This window comes from Aythya fuligula, chromosome 3 (assembly GCF_009819795.1).
Source record: "Aythya fuligula isolate bAytFul2 chromosome 3, bAytFul2.pri, whole genome shotgun sequence".
NCBI lineage: Eukaryota > Metazoa > Chordata > Aves > Anseriformes > Anatidae > Aythya > Aythya fuligula.
Genome location: NC_045561.1, coordinates 40875619 through 40888512, shown reverse-complemented (window position 1 = coordinate 40888512; position 12894 = coordinate 40875619). Strand labels below are relative to the sequence as shown.

At 35.7% G+C, this 12894-nt stretch overlaps 1 protein-coding gene across 2 annotated transcripts in view; it reads left to right on the top strand.

Moving 5' to 3' along the window:
- The window catches only part of UBR2 (ubiquitin protein ligase E3 component n-recognin 2), a 50499-nt gene that overhangs the window by 14734 nt on the left and 22871 nt on the right, over nt 1-12894 (top strand). Inside the window, exons 8-18 of one of the 2 annotated variants that reach the window (XM_032184034.1) lie at nt 577-697; nt 2604-2711; nt 3560-3648; nt 4480-4578; nt 7010-7173; nt 7269-7368; nt 8390-8518; nt 9106-9289; nt 10330-10391; nt 11195-11305; nt 12798-12863. In XM_032184034.1, coding sequence (XP_032039925.1) covers nt 577-697; nt 2604-2711; nt 3560-3648; nt 4480-4578; nt 7010-7173; nt 7269-7368; nt 8390-8518; nt 9106-9289; nt 10330-10391; nt 11195-11305; nt 12798-12863 — 1233 coding nt within the window. Of the gene's footprint in view, nt 1-576; nt 698-2603; nt 2712-3559; nt 3649-4306; nt 4406-4479; nt 4579-7009; nt 7174-7268; nt 7369-8389; nt 8519-9105; nt 9290-10329; nt 10392-11194; nt 11306-12797; nt 12864-12894 lie in introns of both variants that reach the window. The other variant, XM_032184035.1, reaches the window with a different exon arrangement.

Genomic DNA, 12894 nt, shown 5'->3' with positions numbered 1-12894 from the left:
AACAGGAATGTATCCTTGGAGATGAAGTTGTGCCGTATACCTAGCTTGCCCCCTATGCAGTCAAAGAACAAATGACTTCTATGTGTAACCTTATCAATCAGGCATTACTAGTACAGAGATGAAAGGACACTGTTTCATTCTTGTTTTAATTCTGTGTTTGTTTTTCATTTTCGGAAATTGTCTGTGAACGGTAAAATTCTCTTCTTGGTGTGCTGCTGTGTGACTTGCATGTCATGTTGTGGAGAATGAATGTGCGTGGTTGTCTTAGGCTATGTGTGGGGCTGCTTATCAGTAAAATGCAGCAGATCAGTGTTTCTGTTGATAAGAGCAGAAGAGTGGAAAATGGATTGGCCTAAATACACTGCTATTGCATAATAATGTCATTAAAATATTAATAGGATAAGCAAACTTCAGATTTTTGATTTAGCTTCTTCTCCATGCAGATAGCAGTCATTTAAATATGTATTAAAATTATAAATTACTGAAATTAATCATAGGCATGTTGTATTTCTGTATGGTGATGTATGCGAGCCCTCATTAAATAAGCATTACCTTCTTTTTTTCCCCATTTTAAAGAGAAATACCAGTCGTCAGACGAAGCCATTGAAAGTACAAGTTATGCATTCATCCATTGTTGCTCATCAGAGCTTTGGTCTGAAGCTACTAACTTGGCTTGGCAGTGTTATTGGATATTCAGGTGGGCAAACTTGAACTTTTTTGAGAAGCTAGAGATTATTTGCTTCAGGAATTCAGCTTGCTTCACAATGTTGTCTACTTCTTTCACATATGCAATATATAAGGCTAAACAATATCTTGTTGGAGTTGATGCTGTTTTCTGATACTGAAGTGCAGTTCTGACTTCTGTGTAAAAGCACTACCAGTTTTAGTTAGTCTTCTCAGATATTGTTTTCTGTTTAGTTGATGTTGAACTTTGAGCTGAGAATCACTGTCAAACGTTGTATGCCAAGAAGCTATTTTTCAGTCCCTAGTTCTTTTTAAATGAATGCAGTAAGCTGAAAATAACCTGTCTGCTTAGACAAAACAAAATTAATCACAAGTCACTTGATGAATGATGATGAAAGTGATTACTTATGGTTTGTTGCTGTGCAAGCAGAACAACAGAGAGAATGCAAGGATGTGGGGACTGCTCTGGGATAAGTATAGAAACCAATGAAGTATTAATCAGATATTTAGAAAGAGGCTTCTTCAAAGGAATCAAGATGCATGGTATCACTTTTATGGGAAGGCTCAGTGTTTGTTCTGGTGTGCTTCCTCCTTTGTCTTGAGTCAAAGTTGTGAAGATGTTGAGCGTGAGCTGAAGTAAAAGGAAAATACATCAAACTGCCAATAGGTAGAGAAGCAGATACTTGGACTTAATTAAGTGCACCCAATGCAGTTCATGTGTGCTATGCACCTGTAAATTTTAACAAGAATTACTAGCAGAGCTCTCTCTGCCACTGTAATGCCATGTATACATTCTTCTGTATAGGTGCAGGATTTGTTCAGAGATTATATGTATGATTAGATTGATACTTGAAAAAGTTGCCAAGATTTCAGGCATGGGTGCTCTATATCATTTTATTTATGATAGATGAGTAGTTTATTTGTATGAATTTAGTTTTAAAACACACATGTCAAACTATTGAAAAGTTACGGTAGCAGTTTGTTCAAGTATTTGGTTTCCCATAGCTTCTTAACAAATGCACCCAAACATATACATTCTGCTCCGTTTTTTAAGTAGCCTGTTACCATTCAATCTGCAATGTGAGATGACAGAATTGCAATGCTTTGGTGGTTTCATCTAAAATCTCCCTGGCCAGATGGAGATTGGAGGTAGAGCTGAACTCTGTGGGGGCAGGGGACACGACCCTGTTATGGGGGCTGACAGACTTCATGGAACTGTACTTTGCAGTGATACGGGACGCATGGCACCAAGCCACTGCCAGCTCACGCTAGCTGGGAAGCTGAAGTGGCTAAGCAGGTTGCAGAGATAGTGTCTAATGCTTGTAAGTCATAATTTTGTTAGTAAATATATATTACCTGCAGTCCAAAGCCAGGTTGAGCACTGTTCACATGAGCGTTGTGTTGCAGATGCAGGCTTGACTGCAAGCGTAGAACTTGTATGTTCTTTTCATAGCAGTTATTACTGCTTACCATTAAGAAAAAGAAAACGTAGAGAAGTTTTACAATAATAACAGCTAGTAAGTATATTTAAAAAAATTACAGTCATATATGAATTATATTTTCCTTTTGACAGAACTGGTAAACAGGAAAAATATGACCCAGAAAATTAGCCTGATGTGTAACTACTTAGGTTAGTAAGCCAGCAGCAGTTCTAAGGAGGGACATTTTGCATAACTTCGAAACAAATCATTGTTTTGGCAGTTTTTGTAAGGTTCATTAATGTTCTCTAAAGCTAGCATAAGACTTGCAAAATATAAAATATTTGTGTGTCTGCCAGCAAAGCATGCAGTGTTACTCAGTTGTCTAGGAAAAGATGGATATGCGGCTTCTATTGTGTCTTAACAACTTCCAGGTATCAAAATAATACACAAAATCAGTTTTTAAGCTATTACTAACTTCCACCTGTTCTCTTCATTAAGATGGCCTTCGTCGAATATTGTGTCAGGTTGGTCTACAGGAGGGGCCAGATGGTGAAAATTCTTCCCTTGTGGACAAGCTGATGCTGTACGATTCTAAACTGTGGAAGGGTAAGTTTTGTTCAGCTTTTGGAAAATACTGACGAATGTTAGGCATGACATTTTTCCCTTACTATATCTGCTAATTCATGATCACTTTTACCATAATATATAATTGCTTAGTTTGTTATAATATCTCTCCATGGTGCACTTATATAGAAGACAAGAGCACAAAGATTGTTTGGAGACAGGTTTTTTAGGTCTTATTTTTCAGAGTAGTCTGAAGCCAAGGCTAATAAACAAGAGACTGATTTGGGGTTTGTCTGCTTTGTTGGATCTCAGTACCTATATCATATTTATCAAAATGGCACCTTTTTTGGCTTTTGACTTAACTGATCTTCAGAAAGAAATGGTACAGATGTCTATTTTCAAGCTATGTATGGTCAATTCTTATTTGTATTGGCAGTATTTTCTGAAATGCTGCTCAGGCAGACTACATGTTCAGAGTTAGATAAGCTGATTATTTGCAGAGTTGTTCACAACAAAGAAAAAATTATTGCAGTTCCCAGGATTTTCCATGTAGCTGCTTCCCCTTGTCCCTTTCCTGGTCCATCCAAATCCTCTGTTCTGAGGAGCAGAGTTTAGTTCTTGTTTGACTGACTTGCCTAATATTTGAAGGTTTAGGTTATTCAACAGCTGAATATTACTTGACACAGGAGAAATAAATAATGCCGCTTGAAGCATTTTGTTTTATGTGCTCATCTTCATTCTTTGCTACAACCTGACAGACTTGATCAAAGCAGTTTCTGCTCTGAAATGTAGACTTACTTCACCCTGTAAAAGTTTTCTTTTCTAAATGTTTCCATAATACATTGATAGAAAGTAGTGATATGTAATGTGTTGTTCATTTTTCTTGACAGGAGCTAGAAATGTATATCACCAGTTATTCATGAGTAGTCTCCTGATGGATTTGAAATGCAAGAAACTTTTTGCTATCCGCTTTGCAAGAGTAAGTATTTTTATTATAAAGAACTATTAAATACCTAAACTGTCTAGTGAAGAGTTTAGTTAGCATATAGAGCTTCAAATGATGCAGAAGTATTATTTGGATGTGGAAAGTTGAAATGAAATGCTGACTACTTTATTTCTGTCTTCAAAATATTAGTTATAATGGCATCTCATCTGCTGGGAAGAAAATGAGCTTTCCACGTTCCAGAGAATTAAAGCAGTTCAGATGTTTTTTGTCTTCACCGTCAACTATGCAGGCTATTTCTTCTTGAGAGCTAATTGCATCTCATTCTTGAGGTGTAAGCTGTTAAAGCACTACTTGGAAATTGTGCTGAAATTCTGTTATGCAGATTAGCATTTCTGCATTAACTAGTACTTAAAATGCCTGAAATCAGCACAGCGAAATTCTGCTCACACTGCTGCAGATAAATAATTTTTTGAATAACAAATAAAATATTAGCCTTTATTGTGAAAATGAGTGAGTAGACCTCACACGTGAGCAGATAAATTGTCATGTTCTTTGTACAAGGTATCTGTATAATAATCTGTGAGAGCTATTCTTCCCTTTATCGTGGAATTAAAAGTTTCCCAGAGCAGACATTTAAATAAAAAAAATCAGGTCAGTGTGGATTAGAGGTGAATTTCCCCTTGTTGTTTAGAATTACCGGCAGTTGCAGAGAGATTATATGGAGGATGATCACGACCGGGCAGTATCGGTGGCTGCTCTGTCTGTCCAACTCTTCACTGTACCTACTCTGGTGAGTAGTGCCTGTCTTTCTTTTAAAAACTGATAGTTGGCACTCCTTGCCTCTTTTTGCCTCCTTCTTAATAGAACTATGAGCGATTGCAGAGTGATTTTATGAAAGATGACCACGACAGAGAGTTCTCAATTGCTGACCTCTCGATACAGATATTCACAGTGCCTTCTCTTGTAAGTACTGAAAGACCAAAAAAAGGAAACCTTTTTTTGTTAAAAGCCACTAAGAGGTTCGTGAATCCAGACCGCAGATTTCTTTAACATTACTGTGGAAATGCAGGGCACTGCTTGCTGCGCAGGAGTCAGACTGTTTACATATGTTGCAATGGGTTGAGAAGTTAAAGCAGTTCACCCTTGCAAAGTTTGGATCTGACTTCCCAGAATGGGCTGGGTATTTTTGATTTCTCTTTTTTTTATTTTAGGGTTGGCTTTGTTTTGTTGTTTTTTTTTTTTTTGTTTTGTTTTTGTTTTTTTTAAGTGTGTGTGTGTATATGTGTGTATATATATATATATGTTTATATATTTTATATATATATATATATATATATATATATATATATATATATACACACTTTAATATACTTGAATGTTTATTTAGAGGCACACACATAACATTTACGTTTCTCATCATACCAAGCCATGGTTTCTGTTTGTAGAAATCTATGTTGTGATTTGCGTACTGCAGTTTCAGAGCATACCATTTGGGTGCAGTTCAATAAATGATCCTCTTTGTTTATCATAGTTTTCCAGTCAACCTAACTGCAGGCAAGAATTGTCTCATGATATTCACTACTTCCTTTGGTACTTCTAGACTCTATGCCTTCTTTCAGATTTCCAGTTAATTCTTTTTACAGTGCTTGAGTCTATGTTTCACCCAGTTCACTAATACTGCTGGTCTTTCACCAGCTTACGCTTGTTTGGGGAAAATAACCTTTTTTTGCTTCAGTCTTCAGATAAGTCTGTCTTTCCTTGTAGTACAAAATAATTTTGTGGAGCTGTACTGAAAATAAAAGTTTGACTTTACATAGCCAGATTTGCTTTGACAATGAATGCTTCTGAATCTTTTGAAATTCAATTCAGCTCTAAAATTCAATACTAGTGTAGTATTTATGATACTGTGCAAAGTTTTTTTTTTAATTTCCTAGGCAGCAGATGTTCATGGAAATCTGACAGGATTTCAGGGTTCTGTTTCCATGGGTCAGGGCAATATTGTGTTACCTCTTAATTTTGATGCTAACAATAAGAATGTTGCCATTACTCAAACTTACAGGTAGATTTATCCAACTAGGATTATTCAAATGCTCATGTGTTACTTTTTTGTTTGACAGATGGAATAATAAAATGTGTGTGTATACACGTATATCTTTTTTTTAGTAATTTCAAACATTTCCTTTTTATTTCAAAAACATGCAAAAAATAAAGTAGAACAAAATTGTTATTGACTAATTTTACAGAAGACAGAATAGACGAATGATATGATAATTATGATAAGCTCCTCCCATACAAAGTAAGAATGATTTTTTTCCTAGGTTTAGGCCTGTTTTACAGTCATTCTCAACTGAATGAAAATGTTGAAGAATGTAATACCACCCACCACACCCCAGTAACATTTTCAAACTTACATTAGTAATTTGAATTTGAGCTCTCAAGTAGCTGCGGTTGTTTGGTTTGAGGGATGATGGGTGGTTCTGTTTACAGTAATTTTTTTTAAATGGTAACTATTAGATTTTTCCCCTGCAGTAGCATTTTAAAAACTGAATTTGTAGTATCATTATGAGCTGTAGAACCCAGAAGCTCTAGACAACAGCTGCAGTGTCTTTGTGGTAGACCAGAGGGGCTGATCTTCCTGAATATCCCAGCCACACATCGCAGCTCTCTGGTCCCATGACTCATACTATTTACCTAGGAGAGCCAGCAGAATGAGGAAGTTCTGGAAGAGTTCACAAGTAGGAGATGGCAGTAACGTTTTAGTGCCCCCTACTCTGTTGTGGGTTGGGTTAGGTTTGGCTGGGTGTGGAAGACAATGTGGCAGCATCGGAATTTGTGATGCCTGTTGATTTGTTTTGTGCTACACATGGATACATGCGACAACCCCTGATGGGAATTAAAGGTCATTGCACATAATTTCCATGTGGAAATTGCACTGTACAGGTCCTTAGCAGTTCAAAAGACTTGCTGTTCACAGTGCTTAACAGTTTGTAAAGAGAAAAACAGAAGACCTGTCACTGCCCTAAAGGGTTCATACTTAAATTACATGAGAAGACACAACAGATACTTAAAGGGAGGTACAAGTTAATTATAAGACACATAATAATATGTTTTATGTCATAATTACATAGGTTAGCAGGAGCCTTACCATCGTCAAATCTCTGTACAGAAGGGATCTGAAGAGGGAGAGATCTGAATTATGATAATTTCTGGCTAGATTACATTTTTCTCCTGTGAATATTTGGAAGACTTACTTTTACTATGTTCCTTGGTTTTAATTATTAATGTAACTACTTTGGATAAAATGTCATGTATTTTATAAACTTGATGGTGCAGTGTGAACCTCTTGTTAGTTGTGTCTGTTAATTACAGCAAATTTCAATATACTTTGGTGTAGGCTCGAATGCTAATAACAGAAGAAAATCTTATGACCACTATCATCAAAACTTTTATGGACCATCTAAGACACCGTGACATCCAAGGCAGGTTTCAGTTTGAACGTTACACTGCTCTGCAGGCTTTCAAATTCAGGCGTGTTCAGAGCCTTATTTTGGATCTCAAGTAAGTATACTAACTACGTGCTGATTTGATCAATTTGGGGTGGCGGGGGAGGAGGGAAGATTAAAATTAACACTTGTATCTGTTAATGTACTCAGGTATGTGTTGATAAGCAAACCAACAGAGTGGTCAGAAGACCTGAGACACAAGTTCCTAGAGGGTTTTGATGCATTCTTAGAATTACTCAAGTGTATGCAGGTATGTAAATCTGTGAATTACAAAATTTGCACTGTGTTGAAGATTAAAGCAGGAAGCTGTCTATTATGATGTAAAAACTGAGGAAATTAATGTACTATATTGTAAACACAATGCAGTATGTTTTACTAACTTCTGGAATTGTCATGTTTTCCTGAAACATGTCTCACCAAACTTTTCCTGATTTTTTTTGTTTGTTGTAGAAGGCAGTAAAAAAAAAAAAAAGTGGTTCAAAAGGAAAAGTGTCATTTTGGGCATATTTTGCAGGTGTACAGGCAGATAAGACAATTGTATGAATGAGATCTATCCCATTTTAACTAATATTCCCTCTTAGTGAAAGATCCATATACTACTTTGGGGTCAGCAGAGCTGCTGCTTTTATTAGAGAATATATAGTCTGTGCCATACAAGTAGATACCTTCACTGTGAATTTTTTTAACCTTTTCATCTGCTCGGTTGAGGAGTATTTTAAAACCAGTGTGGCTTTTACAAAGACAAACTGACCGTGTGATCAGTGAGGTGTAAATCAGAATCACTCCCCGTTTTCTATACTTCAGTGGCATGCTTTTCTTGATATTTAGCTTGTGTTAGTCTGATAAATTTTTAATATGGTCATGCTGGTATATGACCGTGCTGTTTTTACTACTTATACTGAGATCTGATTAGGTACTTGAGTACTTGATCTTTAATTAGTATTTACCTACATTTAATGTATCCCTAGAAACCACATTTAAAAAGCAAAATGGGTGTGTAAGATGATTGATGTATGAATATGTTCTTTGTAAAGAAAACTCAAGGTGGTAATAACAGAGCTAATACCTGAAAAACCTGTCCCGGTATTCTTCTCCACTTCTTGTTTCATTTTATTGTTATTTAGATGTTTATAATTCCTTTCAAGATGGTCCCGAGTTTTTCTCGTATTAGCAATATATTTATAAGGTCAGCTAACCACTGTCCCACACTTAAAGCTAACGAAGTTATTACAGTGATATATTGTTGAAATGCACAACTCTTTTTGTTTAAGGGTATGGATCCAATAACTCGTCAAGTAGGACAGCACATTGAAATGGAACCAGAATGGGAAGCAGCATTTACACTGCAGATGAAATTAACACTTGTTATTTCAATGATGCAGGACTGGTGTGCTTTAGATGTAAGTTTCTTCTGAATTGTTTTTTCCATGCAAATATGTGGCTATGGGGGTGGTGGTGGCAAGAGGAGGGAATGAACCATTAATATGTGTAACAGTTGAACAAAACAATGTAACTGCACAATAAGCCAAAACATTCTGTGAGCAGGTACACATTTTTTCTATTTAAACACATCTTTTAGGGCTTAAACTGACCAATATGTAAGCATGTGGTTAAGCCTTAAAAAAAAACAAAAAAAACCTGATCATCACAACATTTGGGCCATAATTAGTATTATCAGAGAAGAGGGAGTTAGAGGAGCATGCTCTGGATCTACCTAATGCTGCCTGGTTGTAAATCAGGTTTTTACTGCATCTGTGTTGCAAGTTTTAGCAATAGTCAGTTTTGTCAGGCATATCTGGATGAGTTTCATGGTCTGTGTTCCCTTTAATAATTCAGATCAGTATGTCAGATTCCTTATTTTAGTTTTGTAGGACTGTTATAAAGATTAAAAAAAAATAAATCAAAACCTGCTTGTTGTTGTTAGCTGTATTACTGCACAGAGCTCTGTGTTGTTTATAATCTTTGTAAACTGTGATCTTCCTTTTAGGAAAAAGTGTTAATTGAAGCTTACAAGAAATGCTTGACTGTGTTGATGCAGTGTCATAGTGGTTTTACGGACGGAGAACAGCCTATTGTTCTCAGTATGTGTGGACATTCAGTTGAGACCATCAGATACTGTGTTTCTCAGGAAAAAGTTAGCATTCATCTCCCAGTTTCTCGTTTACTTGCAGGTATGAACTAGTTTAAAAATATTTCAGGAAATGAAAAATGTTGCATAAATATAATTTGCATTTGTATGTACATAATGAACCACACAACAGCTGTTGAGAGTCTGAATAGGGTGCATTTCAGCCTTTTCCTAACTGTTTGATAGCCTTCCTTAAGGCAAAATGTTCCCAAGTGATGGAGAAGTTGTTATGGTTTCAGGCCTGGGGAAGATTGTCTCATGCCTCTGCATTTGTCAGCAGTGGGTGTTGTAGGAAGTTACAGCTGCTTTTGTAACTTACATGATGCAAAAGAAATGCAACAAAATACGGTCTGTAGATGACTGTTTTTGAAATATGGTTAGCTGTCAGATTGAATAGACTAATCAACAGTCTGTTAGAGAACAGATTAATCAGATGTGTCACCAGAAAAGTAAGCCATGTCTTTTTTCTACTTTACTGGCCTAATTTTTCTACTAATTTACTGGCCTAAATTGCTGAATGGTTATGTATAGGGAGGAAAAAAAGTAAAATTGTATTTTAAACTGAATCAGATAATAATAAATTCACAGGTAATGAAGTGAAAAAGATAGTTCTTAAGTAAAATATTATGCAGCTCAAACTTGAATAACTTCGAATTTTTGAATTTATAAGCAAAACTCTCATAGCTTTAAAGCAAAGCAGAAAGCCTTTTATAGGGGCCTCGTTACAGTATTTTATAAACTTAAAGATTGGTAGGAAGGATGACATATCTGTTGTTGATAACTTGTCTTGATAGACCAAGGATACTTGGCTATCACTGAGGGGATATGACACAGAAAAGAAAGGCAAAACTCTTTCACTGCAAGTTTTATACATATGCAGTGGGAAAAATTTTCCATAAAATGTATGTTTTGTAACAAGTCTCCTTAGGAAATAGTTGTGTAACTGTAGGGTGATCATTTGCAGACTTGCTTGTGGTTATGTCCAGAAAATGGTCTGATAGAAAATTAGGTGATTTTTTTTGTCCTTTCTGAATTATAGTAAATACTGTACACAATATGTATGTGTTTTATTTATTCATACAGGCTTGCATGTTTTGCTGAGTAAAACTGAAGTGGCATATAAGTTTCCAGAGCTGCTACCCCTGGTATGTAATTAAATGTAATATATTAATTAAATGTAATTAATACTGAAGGTGAAGTTGCTTTTATGAGCATAGGATATTATTAAATAAAACAAAGGACTGTTTTTGCTACGCATGCTGTTTACAGAGACTATCTTTGGTAGGTAATTTTATCTCTTAAGAGATTAATATTTAGATACTCGTGACTGGAGCATACACAATTAGCTTTGCTCTCTTGAGTAATTCAAGACTCAGGTTTAAGGTTTGTATTTGGTTCTTCATTCACTACCTTCTTTTTATAGTAGAAATTGTTTTTAGAAACTACTGTCAGGACCTGATTTCCTTCTCCTTGGTATAGGTTGTAATTTACTTCCCTTCTTGTTTCTTGTTTCCTGCATGTTCTTACTGATCCACTGTCTCTTTAATAGGAAGTTAAAAAGAACAGGATAAATTAAAAGAGGGGAAAAGGTAACTAGCAGAGGAAATCTCTGCCTTTTAACAGAAGAAATGTTTAGCCTTTGAATGAAATAAAATGACAGTGTTATTATTGATGATGTTGTTTTAAAATACAAAACTTACTGTCCTTAGGAATAAACTAAAGCCCTTGTGGAATACTTCTATGGAGCAGTGACTGTGTAAGGCTGGTTAAAGCTGATTGGGTACATTGTAAACAAATTTGTAAAGTCTTTGTAATATGTGCTTTGGATTTACTTCTCTTCTGTTTTCCCATACCATTTAATGATAAGAAATATAATTCTTCACCCTTTCAAGTCCCATTTCCTTTTTTCTCCTTATATATCAAAATATTGCATTTTACTTTAATACAGAGTGAACTTAGCCCACCTATGTTGATAGAACATCCTCTCCGATGCCTGGTGCTGTGTGCCCAAGTACATGCAGGGATGTGGAGAAGAAATGGCTTCTCTCTTGTTAATCAGGTAAGTACATAGTAGCTGTGTAGTCACTGTTTTCTGATAGCTCCCCAAGGTAACTTCAGACCTCAAAAACTCTCATTTTTAAATTGGTTTGGAACTTTACTTGCCTTAACTTCAGTAAGATCTGTGTGAGGTAACTACTTAAATCAGCACTTGAATCATTTGAATATTTGTTTTTAAACTGATCTTTGACATCTCAGTCAGAAGCCGCTTTTTGTGGTCTCAGGATTGCCACAGTTCTTACTGAATTTAGTGCTCTGTGTGTAAGTATAGCGCAGTTAATGTCCCCTAGCCTTTTTGCTGTATACTGTCCAATAATAGCAAGATGTGCAGAATTAATTTATGCATCTTTGATAACACTTTCATCGCCTTCACATAAATATTTGTCTCAAATATTAAAATAAAAACAGAAATAGTAATAATCCTAAATGTCTATAAGGTAAGTGAAATCTAAAGGCTGTGCAGAAGCATTAGAACCAGCACAGAGCGCTGTGTTTCTTGGGTTCTTTCTCATTTCTTATTTCTTTCATGATTCTGGAGAAAGTCTCTGTCCATCTCTAATTTTAATGTTTTTACAAAGTAGATCCTGAGGTGGTTAAAGCACAACTACTATAAAATGGGTTCTGTAGTGTCAGTGCCACCCACCAGGGTCATGATCTAAAGTGTACTTTAGTGCTAGGAGTACTTGACTTAAGCTGCTCCTCCTGCTGATGCTTCTTGCCTTAAAAACAAACAAACAAACAAAAAAAAAACAACAACAACAAACAAACAAAAAAAACAAACAAACAAAAAACAAACAAACAAACAAAAACTAGTGTAAGGTGATTACCATTATTGAAGCTCTACTCATGTACAATTAATAACGGCACTCAACCTACTACAGACGTGCACCAAATCTGAAATTTCAGTATAGCTTTTCATAGAGGAATGTAAAGAATCTATTTAATCCCGCTGGTTGTGGGATTCCACAATCCCATCATGAAGTAAAGAGATGAATTTAGCTTAGGTACTGTGGCTCCCACAATCTAGAATTCCTTTCTTTTTTGATTATGGAGAGCTCAAGTTCAGACAACTACTTCAGGATATTTTCTGAGAAGATTTTATGGCATTTGTATTGATTGGTTTGGTGAAGAGAAGGAAGGGCATGCCTGTCTGCTCTATGTAATTCTGGTGAAAAATGGTGTCCCCCTAGAGGGAAGTTTAGCACATAGAAGGTTGGACAGCACATAGGCTGTCTCTGAAGTGTTTATACACACACACACATATAAAAACTTACAGCTCCACGTGACTTTTCATTCTAGGCACATGCAATCTAGACATTGCCAATACCCAGCTATATAAAAACACTTTCTGCTTCCAAATACATTTGTATATTTTTTCAAATTACTGTTTCAGCTTTTTATTTACTAATACTGTATAACAAAGTTTATTTTTCTAGATGAAAAATACATGAAGATGGAGTATAATGGTTGTAAATCTTTGTTTTTTTTTTCAGATTTATTACTACCATAATGTGAAATGCAGGAGAGAGATGTTTGACAAGGACATAGTAATGCTTCAGGTAACCATGTATACCAGTTTGCATTTTATCT